Below are 22,648 nucleotides of genomic sequence, written 5' to 3' on the forward strand. Positions count from 1 at the left end.
AACACTCCTCAGTCCCTGAGGTTTTTACAAAGCCTTTTTACCCAGCTTAAGTGAGGCTTGGGCAGTAAATCTAAGAAGCACCACACCAAGTACATTTTCTTCTTTTTTTATTTTTTTAATACAATATTCAACCTGTTACGGAGGTTTTGCTGAGACCCTGATGGTTGCTATATAATACTGTCAACATAAATCACTTTGGAGCACCCTGAACAGCAAATACGCAGAAGACATAAAAAAGTAATGATATTACACCATGCGGTTATTTATGAAGTAATTTTGTCTGTGCTTTGCTGCATACTGCTCTCCATTTGGCATAATGGACATCATTCAGTCCAAGACCTGTTATATTTCCATTGTAAATAGTTGTTATTTTACTGTATTGTATTTTCATGATGACTATAAGCTTTGCATATGCTCAATGCAGTGAGTAGAAATAATTGTTTTGTAATTCATGAAATACTGAAGGTATTTTAGATAATTTAATTGCCTGTGCAGTAATGCAAGGATGGCTTCCACTTTTCTTAAGAGGAGTTTCTTTTGAACACAAGTGCCTGCTGAAGATACCAGAATCAGTGATACAAATTATAGCACCTGGAGCATGATGGGATCAAATGAATTTACTGGATGTGTTAAGCCATATACAACTTTTTCATTTTCTGCCTCAAATGTTCCTGATGGAAGAAGAAAAAAAAAAAAAAAAAGAAAAAACAACAATCAAATTCAAAAGTTTACAACATTTTGACACACTAACTAAACATGACAGAGAGCACCTTTTTTTTACTTACCAAATATCCTGTCCCAGATAATGAGTGTGCCACCATAATTTTTGTCAATGCAGTAAGGATTTCTACCTATAACAGAAATAATTTATCAGACCAGTAATTGCATTTGTAAGAATACATGCATTTGAATTATGAAGGTAAATGTTCATCATTGGTACCAATTTATCATCTAAAAATAATTTTTAAAAGGATCTAACACACCACTCCTTTTGTCTATAAATTTTTTTCCATTTTACTAGGCTGATTGCTCTCTTCCTACTCAGATTCAAATATACCTCCTCAGCACCTCTCCTGTGAAAAAAGGCTGAAAGAATTGCGTTGTTCAACCTGGAGAAGAGAAGGCTTCAGGGACACCTTAATGCATCTTTTCAGTACCTGAAGGGGCCTACAAGGGTGTTGGGAGAGGACTTTTTACAAGAGCCTGTAGTGACAGGACAAGGGGTAACGGGTACAAATCGAAAACAGGGAGGGTTAGACATTAGGAAGAAATTCTTCACAGAGAGGGTGGTGAGGCACTGGAACAGGTTGCCCAGAGAAGCTGTGGATGCCCCATCCCTGGATGTCTTCAAGGCCAGGCTGGATGTGGCTTTGAGCAACCTGGCCTAGTGGAAGGTGTCCCTGCCCATGGCAGGGGGGTTGGAACTAGATGGTCTTTAAGGTCCCTTCCAACCCAAACCATTTTGTGATTTTATGATTCAAATCAAATGTGTCATACTCAACATTTCTGTGAAATAAAAGAATTCATTCAGAGACTAAACTCATTTCAAAATATTTTTATAACGACAAATTTAAAAGCAAAAATAAAAATAATTTCACCAGTTTATAACTAAGATATATATGCTAAATACATTTATGCACAATCATCTCATTAATGGCTTTCAGCTGTCTCTATCTGCTATGCCATGTCTCATCCTGCCTTCATTATTAACTTCAGTGTGATGAAAACTGATCCTTATGTTTTCTAGGGAATGTATTTGTATATAAGCTGTCCTATTCAAAGTATGACCAAAGTAACATTGATTATAGATCCTCAATCTTGCAGAGATTGTCTGGAGAGACTGTACAACACTTGATCAGCTCTGAAGTGATTCTGCCTAACTACAATCACGGTCAGAGGATTAGTTTGGATTTACAGCAGAACAAATAAGAGCAAAGTGTCTCCCTCCAGGATTACCAGTACTTGAGCAAATTTTAAGGATTAGACACTTACAGCACTACTTTAAAAAGACTGTGTAGTCTTTTTAAAAAGTCTACAAAGTGCCATAAACACTTTAGACATGGAGGATATAATAAATATTAATAACATCCTCTGAACATATAACTACATTTGAGTCTGTTTCAAATTATTTTGTTCTTCCATTCCCCTATTACTTTGTTACTTGTTTTCTCTGCACACTGAATAAGCCAAGGGCATCTGTGAAATACACTTCTATTCCTCAGATACGTTCATGACATTTTTCAGTATGCAGTGGAGTTATTAATCCAATTTACATATGCAGTACGGTCTTGAATGCCTCTGAATAGTGATGAAAAGTCAATCATCATGCACTTCTGTGAAGTGAGATTTTTCAGTTATTCAGAGAGCTGAAACCAAATTCCACTAAAACATTTAACAGTTCTTTTCTAAAAGGTAACCATGTCTTTTAGCAGATTCATTGCTTGAATTTGAATGTGAAAGCATCTGTTAGTGACTAACAGGTTGATGATGTTTAAGAGTGAGGGAAGGATGAGATATTTTTCTATCACTCTTCATATTTACAAATGTTGAATTCTTGTGCTCAAAGTTTTCAAATTATTTCACATTATCCAAGCTTAATTTCTGCTCAATAATTAAACATAAATGTAAAAATTTTAAATTTAAGTTATAATTTTTTTAAATGCTATGAAATTTCTAACTGAACAAGGACTATCTTTGAAGCTATGACCAAAACCAAAATCCTTCTTTGAAAATAATTTTACAGTACAATTTCAGTACTTTATTATTATTATCATCATCATCATCATACAAATAGTGACCATGAGAAAAAACACACTGAGGAATAAGATGTTACACTTTTAGATTACCATGATGAACTCTGTGATGACTGGGAGTATTAAGAATCCACTCCAGAGGCCCAAGGTTGGTGATAACCTTAAAAAAAGTAACGTTTCAATAAATTTGAAAATACTGTATAAAATCAAGAAGAGAAAAGAGAGGCAGGAAATGCATGAAGAGGTTGTTTATTTTAAGAATTGCATAAAAAGACAAGAATGCACTTTTTTTTGCCTGAACCATTTCACTATCACTGTTATAAGAATTTTCATTTAACAAGTGAACTTCAGTAAAATTCAAGTTAAACATTAAATTTCTTTTTTTGATCCAGAAGCACATTTTCTTCTTATTTGTATTATCAGTTCATGATTCCATACAGATTATTTCACTCTCATCTTTTACCCATATTCATTGGGATCCAGTGTAATTCTAAGATCTCAGTTATTGGAACACTTTACAATAGCAAATGGCTGACACTGAAGCAGAAGCAATTACTCCTACCTTCTTCAGTAGGAGTAATTCACCTTTGACTGGTGTTCCTTCTGTCAATACCCTTCTTTTACCCTGGCACAAATGTATTAAACACAACAACCCTGTTTACAGATCTGATGCAAGTTAAAACTAATTTTGTTTTGTTTTTCTAAATTAGCTTAACTGTATCAGTTCCTTATTTCACACATACAAGTTGAAGTAAACCTGGACTCAAAAAATACATAAATTACATTCTTCAGATGTATTTAAAGTTTTATAAATCAGACAAATATCACAATAAAAGAAATAAATACCTTTTGTCCATTTTTGTCTTTAATAACAGGTAAAAGAACTACTATTTAACTAATAGGTTAAGTAGAGCATTTCTGCATTTAAAGGAGTGTAGAAACGAGAAAATTCTTCAGATAGAGAGAACTGTATCATTTGGAGCATCTGTCTCAAAATCCTGCACACAGTTGACTAGAAAAGCAGATAACTGGGAAAAGTTTGTTTTGTTTAATTCAAAAGCCAAGGACAACATAAGTAGAACCATTTGTTTTTGTCAGTTCTCCCTTAAAATAAGTTTAAGCCTGAAAAGACCACCTCAAGGTAAGAAACGATTCATCATGCATGCTAGCTCCATTTCCCGCCCCTCTCAAGGAAAAAATCCCACTGTTTTGAGCTATGTGAGATGTAACCACTAAATTAATTTAATCTGAGTCAAATGTCTTGGCTTGAACTGTAGCCCAGCACCTGAGAAAGCAGTGATTTATCTATTAGACCATACCTAAATGATCCACTTGGTTTCAATACATTTTGAGCTCACTATTTTAACAATTTTTTTGAAAATAAATGAAATCTGTGCTAGAAGAGCAGGGAATCACTAAGGAATAGCAGCCTTCACTTTTAGCCTACACGTGAATTATAATAAAATGCCCTCATAATGAATGCCTTCTATTCTTCAATATCCAGCTAATTAAATTCATATTTTAAAAGTAAAATTCATCCTTTTGAAAGTCCATATAATACACCGGTATGCTATTGTGTCTCGGGGCTCCCTAAGGACCTCAGAAACTTGTGTAAAATTTTAAATAAATACTTCTTACTAATCCTAGAGAAAATACTTTCTTTGAAAAATGAAATCTCTCTCATCCTTTAAAATGGTCCCAGCCCATTACATAGTCTTTCTTTGGGTGACGACATTTACAAATCTACTGAAATATCTTCTCTGCATCATCATTAACAATTAATACCTGAGCCTACTTGCATTCATTATTACTCCAAGGTTACCTTCATTCCAAAGATATACTAGCCACATGCTGATAGAAATATCATCTGAGATAACTAATACAACTGTACGATTTTTAAGGTCAGAGGGGGTACAGAACGATCAGCCTGACCAAGCAAAAATCCAGCATGCTGAAATTAGCAATCCATAAATCAACACTTTGGCTAAAAGGCATCAAAAATATTTTTTCACCAGATATTCAGAAAGGTACAGGGTGCTATTGCTAGAAACTTCCTTTGCTATTATTAAGTTTACCTCTGTATATTTACCACATTTCTAAAACAGAAGAAACTGTTGTCAGTGGAAAATTTTCAGTGCCAAAATTTTTATAAATATTTTATAAATGTATGCTTTATGAACATAGCCTTGTATCATCCCAATAAACAGAAACATAGCGCCTCTGAAAGCTGAATTTTGAAGTCTCCTGCAGCACTGCATGGCAAATAACATAATTTCTTTGTTGAATTTTGTTGAAATTTTTGCCAATTTACCAGGGGCAAAACTCCTACAAGTAGATCTTTCACCAAAGTAAACTGTCAAGGCTAGGATTGTAAGACATTTTTTGCCAGACATAATTCTGACCCTGCCACATTAGGCTGACAGGATCTTACTGGCATAACAGTGAAAAGAATGTAGTTTATATGAATTGACTTGTAACAAAAAGTAAAGTGGTGTAACTACAGCCCATGTTCAAAAGAATGCCTAACAGACAACAGAGAAGAGAAAGGCAGGTACTCCACCTACCCATCTTTAGTTCACCCTTGTTTCTGTGCCTTCATTTTGTCCAGACATTTTCCTTGGAGAAATGCAATTTCAAAGGAGCTTGTAAATGTTCACTGTAGCAGTAACCAGGTTTGCACTGTAGTTGCAACCAGTCACTAAAGCATATACACCACTAGGTCTCAGTCATTCAAGACAGTAATATATTTTCAGCTTTTCAGATGTTCATTGAAAAAAAGAAAACACCTTCTGCTACTATAATTTGTGTATGTGGTAGGAAGAGATTTGTTTCAGATCGTTTTACTGGAAAATAGTTCATGATTAAAAAAAAGACAGTAGAAATGTCATTATTCAATATCCCTATTGAGTGTACTTCAAGCCTTATTTTATACTATTGCAAGGAAAAAGGACCTGCTTGTAAATATAAAATATTCTTGTTCTTTATATCATCATCCTGCAGTAATTTTAGGAATACAGAAAAATAGTTACCAATCCCCTAAAAGTTGAAATACCCTAACTGTTGTCCAATGACCTTATCTGTATTTGGCCAATGGCTGGGGAGTGGGGCGGGTGTTAGGTTTGTGTTTGTTTCCCCCATACAGGCATCTACTGTTCTAAATCAATTCCTGTCTCCAATTTTTCCTCTCTCAATTAACACATCATGTGCACCTCAACTCCGATGCCAGTGACCCACAGATGAACTGCAGCATTCCAGCAAAACTCTTTTCCTGTTTGCTTTATTTATTTTTTAACATTCCATAACCACAAAAATATTTTTCACCTGCCAAGATCCTTACAAATGGACTCGATAAACTACTTAAAAATCAGATGTGTAAGTATCTTATGTATACCACTTACAAAAGCAGATCTGTCCACAAAACATGGTTTGGTTTGGTTTTTTTTAAACAACAAATTCCCTCCATTCTTGTACTTGGGTGTTGCTAAATAGTAAAGCAGAATTACTGACAACACTTGAAGCAATTCCAAGGGTCATTTAATAAACAAGGCAGGCTAAAAGCTACATGTTTAGGAATGGTTGCCTTATATTAGCAAATAAAACATGCTGGAAGTGAAATTTTCATATATATGAGAACTAAATGGGTTTTTTCTGTAACAGGACTTCTTATATAAAGATGTTTCCTCTGTGACAGCAATCCCTAGCCTAAAGGAAAAGAACATTATGCAATATCTCCCGCAGCATGTAAGCACCTCCGTTTGTGGTCTCAGAGTTTGTCAGCACCAAGGGAAATCTTTATTGCCTAGTACCTGCACCACTTCAATGTAGTTTTTGTTTAAATAATGAAAAAAAATCGTGACATGAAATCCAAGGGAAACTTTACATCTTGTGTAACAACTCCTCCTGTCACCACTAGAACATGAATCTTTACTTAACTCTGTTTCAACATGAACGTTAGGAAGGAATGTCAACTGAGTGGAACAGGCAATGTTACAGTAAAACTATTTGCTTGTAAGAAGTTTGGGGGTTTTTTTCTTTAAGAAAAGCTGTAATACAACATTACTTTCAATATCATAGTGTTACTGATCTACAGGACAGGACAGAATGTAAATTCATAGCGGGAGCATCACTAAGGAGCATTCTGAACTTTGGAGTTTCTGTTAGACTAGTTGGTAGTAAAACACATATAACTATCAATTTCCTCATCAAAATTAAGGTAAGATTTTTATTCTTATATATAAATCTGTATTTCAGACAGTCTAGTGGTGAAATTTAAAAATAAGACCTTAATTACATTCCCCAGTAGAGCTGCTGTGTTAATTCAGGACAACACACTCATGTATTTATACAGATGGCCCTGGTGATCAAATTTGCCATGTGAAATCTCTACAGGGAAGCTAGGGAAAGGGAGAACTCCTAGGATATGTGCTTGTCTGCCAGTTTCACACTTTGAAATCCTCGGCAAACCCTGATTTATACACCGCCAACTGTTTTCCTATCTGATTAGGCAGTTTTCTACTCCAGTAAGCATGTAAAATGAATGTAGCCAAATTGCCACACTGAGGAGTGAAAAAACAATATTTATAGTTTAGAAATAAAACAAGTGAGAGGGATCAGGCCTGTTGAGCTCATAAAGAGTTTCATAGTGGGGGAATTTCTGATAAAATTGGATTGCAGGACTGGGAGGTGAAAGCCTAGTTTTAATGGATACTACAGTTTAGGGAATATTTATATATTAAACACACAGACTTGAGAAATGTGTTTATAATAAATTATCCTGAAGGCAGGCTGTTGTCACTTTGCATCATTTTATGCCTCAACCAGGAGTAAGATTTGAATCAAACTGGCATCTCATATAAATATATTAGTTAATACTTTGAATAAGTGGATGCAAGTTTGGGGTTTTTTTTAAGTTTTAATTAAGCCTTGTTATAGGAAAGATGAGCACATACAGAAAGTTTCAATCAATTTGTCCACTAAAAATGAGGGAAGACCTACACTAATGTGTTGGTTTAATTGCAGCATTATAAATAGCAAAGCAAAAAGAAAGTCACTGTTTCAGTCATATGTCAAGTTAAGCATTTTCAACATACCCCAGGAGAAAGACTGCTGTACAGTTTCAGTATTTTTCATCAGTTTGACAAATATATGCTGGCAATTGCAGGGGAAAAAACTTCCAGAAAATAATAAATCGGCATGCCAGTCTTGAAATAAACTAAAATATAGCCAAGGGTAGCTCTTCGCCTTCCTCCTTAAATAGATCAAAATATAGTCAGCATCCTACACTGGTTTTTTAACAAATAAGGGTCTTTCAAATTTTCTGTTGACTTTGAAGCCATAACTAATTTAAATAGATTCTCAGTGAGTACAAGCTATGAGAAAACCTCAGGAGTGTTATATGTAACATGTTAAGACTGAAAATTAGATTTTTTTTTCTTTTTTTTTTTGACAGCAACATCTCTAAATTTTCTCCATATTAATGTGGTATCTTTTTGTTATTATATTAACTTGATTTGATAAACTATTTAGACTGTTTTGCAGGATGCAGAATGTACTGAAATGTTTTGCATCTCCGTAGACCATTTCAAATTATGCTGGTTTTGGCTGGGACAGAGTTAATTTTGTTCATAGTAGCTAGGATAGGGCTATGTTTTGGATTTGTGCCAAAACCTGTTGTTAATATAGAGACGCTTTCATTATTGCTGAGCACCACTTTCAGTCAAAGCTTTTTCTGCTCCTCACACTGCCCCACCAGTAGCAGGCTGGGGGTGCACAAGAAGTTGAGGGAGGACACAGCTGGGACAGTTCACCCCAATTGACCAAAGGAATATTCCATATGATATGACGTTGTGCTCAGCATATAAAGCTGGGAGAAAAAAGAGGAAGGAGGAGTATATTTGGAGTGATGGCTTTTGTCTTCCCAAGTAACTGCTCCATGTGGCAGATGGACACACTTTAATCTTGATATGTGTCCTGAGATACAATATACACTAGTGACATAAATAAAAATCCTGAAATACAATTTTTAATTTTAGAGTTTCTGCATGCAGATTAGCAATAGTAAGGTCCACAGCTGCTGAAGTGAACATTTCACAGCTGTCTTGCAGGAAGAGTCTTTGACAAGAGGACCAAAAACCAACACTCAAACTCAAGGACTTAATTACTTGAGTGAAAAGTCAAGTTCCTACTCATTTTCTTGTCCCATAACCTTTTCATTTCTGGCCTCCACCAGTGATCCAGCTTCAACAGGGAAAGAAAAAAAAAATCGTTGCCCATCAAAGAGAAATCTCCAACATTGGCTAATTATTGTAGAGCAGCCACTTTTTGAAAGAAAGAGATCATTGCTCCTGTGCTGCACGTTGAACTCAGAGCTACTGGGTGCAGAGCACCACTCAGTTCAGTTAAATGATTTACATATTTTAAGTCCCTCTTTATTCTGCTGTTCAGGTGAAAGAGAAACTAAGTAAGAACAAAATACTTAATTCACCATGTCAAGGCACTTCTGAGTAAACTTGGATATGCAAATGTGCCAAGGAACATGTAGTTTGAAAATAGGAGGCTCATCCTTGGCTACCAAGACGTAGTCAACACTCTTAATCACCTCTTAGGTCCTAAGTGCCAACAAAGGATCTCTAAACTTCATCCCACTACATATTTCCTGATTAAACTGTGTTCGAGTGCAGCCTAGACTTAGGACAGGAACAGTGTGCGTTCTTACAAATGTTTTATTTTCTCTCTTGTTATTCTTTTAATCTAAAACAAAAAGCAGATTTATATGCTTTATATATCTAGAAAGATAATACTTTTGTCTCCTCATTAGGGGTGTGAAACATGAAAAAGTGGAACACATTTTGTAGTTATTGCTAGTATTTTCACTTAGTGATAGTGGTGTTAGCTTTGCTCTTCTCCACACTCTAGCAAGTGCAATGGTGACAGGACTTTCTTCCTGTAGTTTATTCAGAAAATCTAGTAAACCTTTTGGCAGACAGGCTGGATTGTAACAGTGAGATCTCTTTGTTTCTTGGAATCATGTTTGAGTTTATTGTCTATATTGTATATATCTCCTATCTGGACCTGCAAAGGCACTGTATGCATTAAAGAAAGTATTTCTAGCTCCCCGGTATATACTGATTTATTTGTTCTCCTTCTCTCCACAATAAATGCTTAAGTTGAGAGTTTGTGGCAAGTGAACAGTGAATTTCTGAATTATAAAAGCATTAGCTACATGGAACGGGACCAGAACTCTCTTTTGCAAAACAAAATTTTGTTATTTATGCAAACCATCTATTAGTTCATTCCCCATTGGTTTCAGACTAATTTACTGGATCTTTGTAACAGTGAGAAAACCCAGCTTCTAAGAGCCAGTAGGCTGTTGGACAATGTGACCAGTTTCTAGGAATTCCACTGAAATCATCTGGGTCACTTGAAAGTTGTCAGAATATTTGAACATCAGACTAGGAGAATGGCTGTAATCACCTCTAATTACATGAATCTTCTTGATGACTTTTAGCAAAAGTCTCGTGAAGGGCAAGTTTTTGATCCCTTGTAAAATCACTAGGACAGACGTGTGTGTTTCTAATTTGAAAGGGCACAGCAGACAGCCGCATGTCTATTTTTGCTGACAGTGGCTGAACTAAAGAAAATAAGTTTGTTCTTTCATTAAATGAACCAATGTATACAAATACAGAAAATGAAAGTTTCTGTTGACATATGCTATTTGAATTCAAAATAAGTTTCCAGCATCATATTCAAGAGAGATTGCAGTTTCACAATTATACTCAAAATATTGGATTATTCCTGATCTTACATTTTACTTGTAATGCTCTTTATTAAAAAAAAAAAATAAAGAAAAAAAAAAAAACCCACACGTTTGTCACCTCAGCCAGGAAATCAGATCAGTCCACCATACTCCATTTCCACTGTGATGTATTCAACACCACTTGTATATCATGACATTGCAAAAAAAGGCGGGATTATACATTTAAATTTGACTGATTACTTACTGACTTTATAGAAACTATTCACACAACCTTAAATTAAGCATAAATATATGCCTTTGTAAATAAGGCCTCAAGATTTTTTTACCTACCAGCAGAGCATCTCCATTATCTTTCTCCAAATCACAAAACAACTACAAAAACAAAACTATCTTCTTCCAACTGCTAACACTCAAAAGTATTATAGTCAAATAAGTTATGTTAAAAAGCTTTTTAAATTCAAAGTCTCATTTCTTGATCAATTTACCTTTCAGTTTTAAGAAATGGATTACTAAATTGCTTCTAAATTGCTAAACTACTGGGAGTACTTTAAATAAACCTTCTTACACTTGTTTATTCCTGCATTCCTTTCTCATTTATTTAAATGAGACTACAGCACACAATGTGGAAAAGGTAGGTGCAACAAAATGAAAAAGTGAAATTTGCAAAGAAATAGAGTACTAATCTAAATTGCTAGGGCCTGGGAATGAATAACTGAATATTTTACCTATTGTGTCATGCTGTCATTTATTTATCACAGTGACATAAAGATTTCATGATTCTTTGAAATGCCATCCAATAGATTTTTGTCTCAAATAACTTGTGATTAAAAAGACATATGTCCTCTAGGGTTTCAAGAATAGGTTTTGCTATTGATACAGTAATCACAGGTGTACTGCTGCTTAAAAGAAATACCTACATTTTAAAGTATTCTACTTAATTTTACTTGGTTCTTCAATGTGCTTGTTTAATTTCCTTATTGACCCTATGTTCATATTTGGGGAAAAAAAACAAACAAACAAACAAAAAAACCCACCAAAACATGGACTTTTCTCAATCTGGCCATCTTCCTAGGTAAGAGCTGACTGATGTAAGGACTTCAGAATTTGGCCACAACAGCTCACTTGTACTCAGGGAGTCAGGATGTGCCTGACTTCCTGAGTGGAAAATAATTCCTTTTCATGAAAGTGTAAAGCCTCCAAAGTTTCCCTCCTTCAAAATTTTTCATTAAAGAAAAATAAGAAGAAGTCAAAGCTAAAGAAAGTCATGGACAGACACTTAGACCAGTACACACTGCATGTAAGTGCAAAATACTTCCACAGTAATTTTCAGTTTTACTGAACTGGTGTTTTTTTGACAAAAACAAATGTATTTTGGCCTGTATCTGTAGCAATTTCACATCGCTCTTTCCAGCCTGCATGAGGTGCTGCCAATCTTTTTTTCCCATTCCTTGCCTGTTTTCACCCATGTTACTCCTGGTTAATAGTAGTGGCTCACCTTTTTCTGCTCCCAGAGTTTGATGAGGTAGAAAGATTTAAACAAGGGAAAAAGAGATGCCTTAAGGAATCCAACTTCCGTGAGTATGGTAAAGGGCAGATTATAGTCTTTCCTTAAGTTAGAAAATTAAACAGAAACTAGTGCATGTCAAAGATCAAACAGGCAAGGAATAATCTGCTGCTGCAATTACTACCAACAGGCATTGATTCAGTTGATACTTTCCAAATACAATTCGACATCTCATAAAAATTACAGCTAAGCCAACAGAAACTAATTTCTGTTTTTCACAGGTGTCTATCAGGTTATAAACACACCTAACTTATTGCTTGTAATAAATGCATAACGGAAGGATATAGTTTAATATGAGCCATAGACCTTCTGAATCACCTGTGAAAATAAACTGTAATGGAGTATTTCTGTCTGTCAGTAACAGTCCTGAAACATTTTGTGGCTTTTGAAAAATTAGATTTTTAGTGCTCTTACACCAAGGTTTTTTGGTTGGGTTTGTTTGGTTTTTTTTTTTTACTCCCCCTATAGTCTAGATGAGAATGGTCTAATCATAGAAACATTTCCTTCAGACCATGTAAGAGCAGATCTACTGAGTCATTCTGCTGAGCTAAACAGTATTGGAGAGGAACAAAAATAGTTTTCTCTTGATTTACTGAGATTCTATGTTTATGCACGATCACAGAAAAGTGTTTTCTTCAGTTGTTTTTGGGCTGAGGTTTTGATTTTTCTGTGTTTGTTTCTTTTCTTTTTTTAATTTTTCATTTAAATAAAGAGTTTATTTCAATACTTCGGTGCTACTCAGATTTAAAAAAAAAAAATCTTTGGAAAATCTGTGATCTTTCAGATTGCTGTGTACACAGTGCAATAACGCAGGGAAGCAGTGAAGAAAAGGTGGACTTCAGACACCAAAAATTATTGTAATGGGAAAGTATAGTTAAACGCAAATGCACAACTGAAATCACAAAGTTGTGATTTCACTTTAGCACATCTAACCCTTCTCAATTACAGAAATGCCTCTCCTGTATCAGTAGCCCATTCTGATTTTAGTAATAATAAAAGATCTCTGGCACCAAAAGAATTATATAGTATAATTTTTATATAAGATTTGTGGCGTTTAAAATGCTGTACTATTTTATATAAAAGGCCAAAAGCTAATATATATCAAGTAGGCAGGAAATAAAGAAATCTAACTGAGATAGAATGAAAGGGTGCTTCTGATCTTTATGATTTGGTATACTGTCTTGGCAGGAATATATGAGCCACTTGAGTTAAAATAAAATGGACCATGTCTGATCTGCTAGTAGGAAAGCTGACAAAAACTGACGTAACAAATACTGAAGAAGATCAAAGTTTTAACACAGGAAACTTTTCTAAGCATTGCTTGTAACAGCACTGGACATATTAAAATATAAAGTATAGGAAAATATCAGGGATAATATTTTGGCTATAAACTGCTGTAGGCTGAAACATGGCATAGGAAGTTTCAGCACAGTATGATCATTCTCTTGTAATTACTTAATTTAATTTAAATTACTCCCAAAACATCTACCCTCAGAAACATTCACATACTTTTGCTCTTTCCTATTACTTCAATATCATATAGTTTTCTTTTATACAACAACTAAGTTGTGCATATTCTTTACTAAGATTTTCAGTACTATGAATAAAAATCACCTATTAAAGGAAATTTTTTTTCCTGTGTCTTACTACATTTTCTGAAGGAGTGTGCTGGTTTTGGCTGGGACAGAATTAATTTTCTTCATAGTAGCTAGTATGAGGCTATGTTTTGGATTTGTGCTAAAAGCAGTGTTGATATCACAAGGATGCTTTAGCTATTGCTCAGCAGTGCTTACACAGGGACAAGGCCTTTTCTTCTCCTGAGTAGCACTTTCAGAGTCAAAGCTTTTTGTGCTCCTCACACCACCCCACCATCAAGTAGGCTGGGGGTGCACAAGAAGCTGGGAGGGGACACAGCTGGGACAGCTGATCAAGAAGATATTCCATACCACATGATGTCATGTGCAGTATGTAAAGCTGGAGGAGGAAGGAGGGGACAATAGGAGTTATGGCATTTTTCTTCCCAAGTAGCTGTTACACATGATGGAGCCCTGCTTTCCTGGAGATGGCTGAACACCTGCCTGTGGAGAGGAAGCTGTGAATGAATTCCTTATTTTGCTTTGATTACATGTGTGGCTTTTGCTTCACCTATTAAACTGTCTTTATGTCAACCCACAATTTTTCTCAATTTTAATCTTCCGATTTTCTCCCCCATCCCAACAGCGGGAAGTAAGCAAGTGGCTGTGTGGTGTTGGTTAGTTGCCGGATGGGGTTAAATCACAACAAGGAGAAAGATGTATAATCAAAAGTTGTGAAGTTACAATTTTCATACATACTTGACTAGTCAATATGGTGCCAAATCCTGTCTAAGGAAACATCAATACTGATTAAAAGCAATATAAAAAATGGAGCCCTGCTTTCCTGGAGAGGGCTGAACCCCTGCCTGTGGAGAGGAAGCTGTGAATGAATTCCTTATTTTGCTTTGATTACATGTGTGGCTTTTGCTTCACCTATTAAACTGTCTTTATGTCAACCCACAATTTTTCTCAATTTTAATCTTCCGATTTTCTCCCCCATCCCAACAGCGGGAAGTAAGCAAGTGGCTGTGTGGTGTTGGTTAGTTGCCGGATGGGGTTAAATCACAACAAGGAGAAAGATGTATAATCAAAAGTTGTGAAGTTACAATTTTCATACATACTTGACTAGTCAATATGGTGCCAAATCCTGTCTAAGGAAACATCAATACTGATTAAAAGCAATATAAAAAATGAGGAAAAACTTTTTCATATAAAATTCTTCTGCATTTTAGAAGCAAACTATTATATCTTTCACTGGCAGAACAGAAATAATGAAGTGTAACTCCTAGACCCCTAATGACATATGCTGCCACCCTGCATCTACCACAGGCTCCCAGAGGACACCAGAGGTGCTGGAGGATGATGAATCTCAGTTCTCAGAGCAAGAGGTAGCAGCAGTTACTGAGACAAGATTCCGTTACACCTTTGCCCTTGAGAGCAGGAAATCTGCTAATATGTGGTGTAACCCTATTTCTATTTTGACATAATTTTTGACCTTTAAGCATGACTTCAACATATTTCAACTTTACTCAGCTGCACTACAAAATCAACAGTATCAACATTAAGAATAGCTTTCCTTGTAAACAAAGATCTATGGTTGGATAAACTGCATCAGTACAAAAGATCTATTGTTTTTCCACTGGCACAATAATTTAATAATAAAGGAGTGCTTATCTTTTCATTGAGACTGAAATTCATTCTTGCTTAGACTAGTGTCTAAACCTGGCACATTGCACATATGCTATGGAAATTCCTTTTAAGTCCTATGAAGGATTTAGTGCTTTAGAGGGATGTAGGCGATACATAAGCCTCTGAAATTCACTTTAGAAACTTTAGACGCACACTGTGGCACCAGTGCTGAGACTCAATGAGTTACTGCAGCTCAGCAGAGCATTAGAAACCTCTCAGACAAGGAAGAAATGGCTTCTGACAGCAAAGACAATGTAGATGAGGCATATTATATTTTTCTTAGTGGCAAAATCCAGTAAAACCAGTTTGGGCAACCTAAAATCATGGTCAAAGAAACTTTGCCACCATGTGATTCAGAGTATTCATCTGGTACAAATTCAGAGTGTTCAAATTTGTTCAAAACATTTTGACAAGCTTAATATCTTAAGTTTATGCCAGTTCTGATGATGTGTATTACATTTTATTGTAAGCCTGTTCATATGGTGTGGCAGAGCATCAGATGTGTCTATCTGCCACACGACGTGAACAGGCTTAAAGTAAAATTTCAGCTATTTTGCAAAAACTTTCAACAACAGAAGTTTGGGGTTTTTTGGGGTTTTTTGTTTGTTTGTTTGTTTGTTTTAAGGTAACACAGGTAACAGAGAAAATAAAAACTGTAATTTAAGCCAACACAATCACTTAAAATAGCAGAAAAAGAAAATAAAATTGCCTTCCAAAAGAATTGTCCTATAGATTGCACAGTGAAACCACCTAAGGAAGAAGGCATCTGTATATTCAGAATAATCAAAGGAGTAAGTGTTGGAGAGATAATTAGCCAGCAGCTCACTAGGGGTTACTGAGAAATATGCTACTGACATATAACATGGGATACCTTTAAACACCACTACTGTAGTGCCAGAGAGGAGGCAGAAAGCCATTCAACTACCTGAGAAGTGTGGGAAACTACTTACTAATTACAGTGGGTTATTACTGGTATATATATGTAAACTAGATATGATCTATGCACTCACAAAGCACAATAAAATAGGCACAGTCATAAGCAAATAGCCAGCAGATAATCAAAGAGTATTTTTAATCTCAGAATTACGTGCACTAAGAAGGAAACAGTATCTGTTTCAACTTTAAATTATTTTTAGAAGCCCTGGGTTTTGGGTATTTTTCCCTAAAATATTTATCTTAGAAATTAAATCAGTTTCAAGATCTGCCAGAAATGTTTAATAAGCTGCAAGATAGGAAAATATAGTATTAAAATAGCAAAAAGTTTTGACTCCTTACAGTTATTTTTTTTTAAATCTAATTGGGACCAACTGGTCTCATTGCTTCTTATAAACTTAGCAATATATATTCAGAAAAAGGAATAAAAATGAACAGATGTTTCTCCTTAAAGAAGTCAGACAAAGATTTTTCTTACACAATAAATCAGCTGCTAGTGGATTTCCAGGACTCTGCTCCAGGCTAACTGTTTAGGTATGGTTTAAAAACCTGGTTTACCTCTGTATGTATCCAAAACTGGTAAAGTAGGTTAAACTGTAGATGAACAGCAAACACTGAAGGGGGAATGAAAAGAGCCATGGGCAAGTTGAAAATCTGAAAAATTATAAAGAAAATATATGTTAGATATATAATTCTAAACTTGTGATGATATAACAAAGTACTATCTCAGCAACTCAAAACACTGCACAAAATATTTGTTCCTTCTAATACCTCCATAATGTAGACAGTAGATAGATATTATGCTACTATTAGATGTGACATAAATTGATGCAAAAGCGATTTCCCCAGAAGTCATACTGAATAAGTAGAAAAATCAAGAAAAAAACCCACTGAAATCCTGGGATTAGATATTTATTCTGTGTACTATATGGGGTAGACAGCAATGTAACCTGGACATGAAGGGTTCACTTACAGGGAAAAACTATCACAGAGTAAGCAAGGTGTGAATTTATAACACTATGGGCCTTTCTATCCAAACTCCCTATGTGAGCACCGTAAGGGCAAGACAGCTTACTTGGCTTTCAAAGTTAATTATAAATTCTCACCCTAACTTCCTCACGGCACTTGCCTTGATGTCCCGATATATTGCTGAGTTCTAAATATATGCTACCATGAAAACAGCTTCAGAAAACTGCTTACCTAGGAAAGACGCTGGTATCTCACATACAAAGTCCCAGAAATTTCACAATTAGTTGTTTAACTGGCTGAGCAATAGAATAAAACTTCCAAGACCTTTTTCTTTTAGAAGTCAGACTGCTTTCTTCAGAAAAATTGTGGGGTTTTTTTTTCCCTCCCCTTCTTCTACCTGACATTGTGTTACACCGGCTGCATTAATATACATGGGAGACTTTTTCTAAACCAAGCAATAGTGGAGGTATTTCCAAAACTTTAAAAGTCTTCAGCACACAGGGAAAATCTGGGTAGCAGATAAGAGCTCCCTGTGAAACACAGCAAAATTAGCAAAATCACTTTTCAATTTCCTTTTGTCCTTCTCACAAAAATCAAATCTTTGATCTGAAAGCCATGATAGGTATCTGAGCCACAAATTCCTCTCGTGTAGTTCAGTATTACATATCATTTAATGGAATATCATTTAATGCTGATATTAAATGGACTATCATTTCATGTTTATATTCCACCATTTTTTGTCACAAAGCCTACCCAACAGGTAAGATGTCACACAGGGGCTGTAAAACAACTGCACCTCCATGCCCATGATGTGACTGATGCTCCCAAGAAATTCACCACAGCCATATCTCACTATCATGAACCTATGGAGGACTAAGGCCCTAAAATCCCAGCTCAGTCTGTCAGCTTTGACACCAGGCAATGGCTGAAGTACTAGAAGGAAACCCTTAAGTCACTGCAGTATCACCTGGTAGGGCTGGGACAGCTGTGAATTCAAAAATTCAAAGCTTTATGGAGCACAGCTGTCCCAGAAACTACATGTGGGGCACTTCTGGTTGAATGTCTTAGAAACTCTTTTCCAAGAAGTAAAGGAGATCAAAGGTGGTAGAAGGATTATGCTGAGCTTCTGGAACTGGCGGGAAATAACATAAAGAGCTATTTTGTTTTAATCAGTCTGATCCTCAAAGGCTGAAGACTTTGCATAAAATTTGTAAAACAAAAAAAGAAAGAAAAATATATTTGGAAGGTGAAATTTGCACATTACGTCTCTGAGAATCACTCAGTCTAAGTAAACTCACAAAAATTCACAGCAACTCTTACCTAAGGTAGCAGCTGGTAAATGCCACTGGAGAGATTTTTTTTGAGAAAAAAGAAAAAACTGGCAAGTTTTTTCTCAATGGTTATCTTACAAAGGAGTAGGACACACGGCCACATTTAAGTAAAGTTGCTGCATTTTTTTCTTATTGATTGTACCTGTCTAATGGCATGATAAAAGCAGGAAATTTTTTAAAAGAAATGGAAAGGAAGTTGATTAAAAAAAAAAAAAAACCACAACGACAAACAGATGGCTTTCAGATTATTCATGTAAGTGGTTTCAGGACTGAAAGCAGGGTTAAAAATTATATGCTTTTTCCCTAAAAGTATCAGAGGCAATTTGGTAGTATTTACAGATGACTCAGAGGGGAAGGAAGGATCATCTTCATATTTATTTTCTAACCCACTTCTCTCAATGAGTACTAGGATTTCCCTGTTAAGTGATGAGGTGAGGGAAATTTTATATAAACCTACAGGTAAATTTGACATTGACAAAGGAGAATGCTTTCTTAACTGCCTCATGTTTCCTTGCAATGTAAGCTTTATTTTGCACAGAAAGGATTTCAAAGATCATTTACAGAAACAGAACCCACAGGGGGAATTAAAACTTCTCCCATACAAAAGATATGATTTCTCCTATTTGTGGTTCCACTGAAACAAGAAAATCAGTGTCAGAAAAAATAAATAAAATCATTAAATATTTTTTTTCACTGGAAATGTCAATTCACTAAATCAAAACATTTCATGGGAATGTACCAGTTTTCTCTAATCTGTGGAGGAAAAGCTTTCCTGGCTACAAGATGAAATTTTTGGCCACAAGTGCAGAAAAAAACGTTTATCACACTCACAGATCTTTTCCCACTTGTGGATTAGGCAGCAGAGAGCGCCACAATAACCGATAACCTGATGGGCATCCAGCGAGGAGGTGGAGAGGGATTACTCCCTGCGGCTGCTGCGGTGCAGCCGTGTCTTTACCCTCAAGGCACTGCCACTTGCAAGGGTGCGTCTGCTGCACTCTCTCAGACGTGGGCATGCTCTACCTTTCTCCCTCTCATTTGTCAGTAAAAGCTCATAAACGCTTTTACTACCAAAAAGAAAAAATCTAAAACCCCTAAGGTTTATCAGGAGGGCTGAGTTTCCTGCTGTGAGCCCCTCCGTCTCCTTGCTGGGTCTTGCCAGCAGGCCACAGAGGGGCTGTGGGGCACAGCAGGGCAGCTGCTGTCAGCTGCCTCATGTGGGCTATACTTCTGTAAGGATTCCACAGGAGTTAAAGGTAAGGATTAAAAAAAAAAGTCCTCATCTCTTACAGATCCCAGACCTGGCAGACTCCTCAGTAGATAAAAAGTGAACTTTGTGACTCTGTGCTGAAAAGAACAGTGTTACCTATTGCCTTTCCAGATTTATATATAGATATTTCCACTGCTATTTAAGGCATAATTCAACCGTTTATCTAAATGTATAGTCTAAACCTATCAAATTATTGTATATCTAATATTTGCAATTAAATCTTGCCCTTGGAGGAAAGGTTGAAAAGAGGTACTCAAAGGATTAAATCATAGCTTTTCAAAGTGTATCTGTAACTCTGTCCTTTGACAATTACACTTTAACTGTTTCATCAGAAACAAAATTTATATAGCATTATCTTGCTGATTTCTTCTTAAAAATAATATACATTTTTCCTACACCTTTTTTTTCCAGAAAACAGGCTTCAAAACCATCTCTCAGTCTTAACAGTAGGTCTGCTTCTTTATGGCCCCACTGGAGTAACAGAAATACCGTGTGTGCAAACAACATAAAGAAATACACATTTGGTTCCAAATTCAGGAGCACATCTCACACTGTGTACTTCAAGCACGGTTTTCTCTTTCATTTCACATCTTTTCAATCAGCTCAGGCACAACCCACACAGATTAATATGCTGATTTATTTATCTTACAACATTTAACTTAAAACACATACAGAGCTGGCAGCAGAACAGTTCCACAATCCCACATCACCCACAACAACTTTCTCACAACCTCCATAAAACTGGAGGCTGGATGTCAAATTGCATTCAACAATACGCACTCAGCAACATCAGATCATTCTCAAATTAACTAAAGGCTTTACTGAGCTTCAGCTTTGAGGCAGATACATCCACAGGGTTCTGTACAAGTCAAAAAAAAATAGCAGTGCAATTGGAATTAGCAAGCGTTGTGCTCATGCACAGTGAAGGCTTTGGAGAAAGAAAACATCTCTTAAAATTTCTGGGAGGAGGTAAACCAATATTTACATTAACCAGATGTCACAGCTAATACCAACTATTTGGTGGAAAAACACTGCACACAAATGTATTATGGATTCTTAGGTGAATCTTAAATGTATATATATTATTTGCCAAGTGATACCAGTGTGGTCCTGAGGATGGTCTTTAGCATCTAAGAAGGCATCTTGACAGTCCTGAATATTTTATGCTCTCTGAGGTATCATCCTCCAAACCATGTAGTCAGGCAAAGTGCTTATGCACACACTCGTCTGTACACAGTCTTTTTGTCTTCTTTGAATTATTGTTTTTGTTAAGCATTTGCACATATGGTCTCAATGGGTAAATGTGCAAAGGTTAAATCTTTAACAAGGTAGTATTTACACAGGAAGCAGGGTTGTGACAGAGATGCATCCCTTCCGCTATTGTTCATTATGGCCATGTAAATTTGAGGCAGTCCTACCAACATCAGATCACTATTTTCTGAATAAAAAAAAAAAATCACAAGAATTTACAGAGAAGACTTTAAGAAACAAAATGAGGAAATAGTATCTGCTTCACAATTTCCAAGGTCACAGACTTACACTGGATTTGCATTTGGGTGAACACATACTCTGGGATTTCAGTAATTTGCTCATAAGCTAGTTGTAGAGATTGCCAGAGCACTGTGGGTTTCCTCTAGTACCAGTATTATACCTCATTGGAAAAGAGCATTTATATATTTTATATATACAAAAATACATTGAATATTGCTTTTGAACTCTAATTCAAAAAATTCAAAATTTGAAGTTGTTATTCTTTTTAAAAAACCCAACCAAACAAACTACAACTTGAGTTAAAAAATAAGAGTCAAGAGGGAACATGAGAGATCATTTGAGGAAATTATCAGTTACCCTGGGTCCCAAATTAAACATCAAATAATACGTTATGAACAGATTTGGAAATACACATTTTAGAATCTGTAAATGAGTACTCAATTATATTGGATATGTACAGAGGTCACCATTTAAAATAAATAATATCTGAAATAGCACGAGGTAAAGGTAATGGCATGCTACCCTTTACTTACTGGAGTACTGGCACATGACACAAATGAGCAGAGACAAATAAATATATTTACATGTCCAAAGCAAACTTTAGTAATGACTTCTCTCCCTGCTCCTTTCAGTTACACAGACATATTTTAGAGTAGTTATGTTTTACTCTTATCTTTTCCTGTACTTATGCATGAATAACCAAATGAAAATAATTTTCTGCTTTTACTCAGAAAGTTATGAAAATACAAATGCAGAGTTATAATTAGCCACCTTAACTACTGTATGTCTTTTCAAGTTTGCTGTAAAAAATAAATAACGGATTTTTAAAGCTTATGATCCTTAGATTCTTCAGTTTCAACTTCTGTGCTTTCCGTGTCAAATCTCTTACTATTTTCCTTCAAAGGGAAATAGACAGTTCTCACTTTTACTAAATTTTGTTGATATTAATTTCTGTGTCAAATCTCATGTAACTTACCCAGGAGGTATATTTCTGCAGTAGAGATTGTCTCAAGGCTGTGAATAAGTTGTAATCTTCAGAACTATGATGTATTTGGTGCGCTGCCCACAGTATATTAACCTCTGCAAAACACATAATTTCTAATGAAATTAGGCATTCAAGAATAGAGCAACATTTGTTTCCCAAGGCTTTTTTTTCTTAAGCTAAAAGCAACTAACTCCCAACTTACACTTTGCTATTTTACCATAGTAGAGCAGGTAATAAAACCTAATGCTCAGAGCCGAGTTTGGTTGGGTAGGGTAGGTTAAACGTCAGTAAGTAGACACAAGTCAGTGTAACTTTCATGACGAGGAAGGTGAG

The 22,648-nt window shown here is 35.7% G+C and overlaps 1 protein-coding gene across 1 annotated transcript in view; it reads right to left on the reverse strand.

Annotated features, from left to right (window-relative positions):
- AGMO (alkylglycerol monooxygenase) overlaps positions 1 to 22,423 on the reverse strand; it is a gene marked incomplete at its 3' end in the record, with an annotated part of 33,971 nt that extends 11,548 nt beyond the window's left edge. The window contains exons 1-5 of the mRNA XM_010152155.1: positions 22,307 to 22,423; positions 16,828 to 16,923; positions 2,847 to 2,913; positions 786 to 851; positions 592 to 671 (exon numbers count right to left, since the gene is read on the reverse strand). Coding sequence (XP_010150457.1) covers positions 592 to 671; positions 786 to 851; positions 2,847 to 2,913; positions 16,828 to 16,923; positions 22,307 to 22,423 — 426 coding nt within the window. The remainder of the gene's footprint in view (positions 1 to 591; positions 672 to 785; positions 852 to 2,846; positions 2,914 to 16,827; positions 16,924 to 22,306) is intronic.
- Between the last annotated feature and the right edge of the window lie 225 nt (positions 22,424 to 22,648).

This window comes from Eurypyga helias, unplaced genomic scaffold (genome assembly GCF_000690775.1).
Source record: "Eurypyga helias isolate BGI_N326 unplaced genomic scaffold, ASM69077v1 scaffold3715, whole genome shotgun sequence".
NCBI classification, from domain to species: domain Eukaryota; kingdom Metazoa; phylum Chordata; class Aves; order Eurypygiformes; family Eurypygidae; genus Eurypyga; species Eurypyga helias.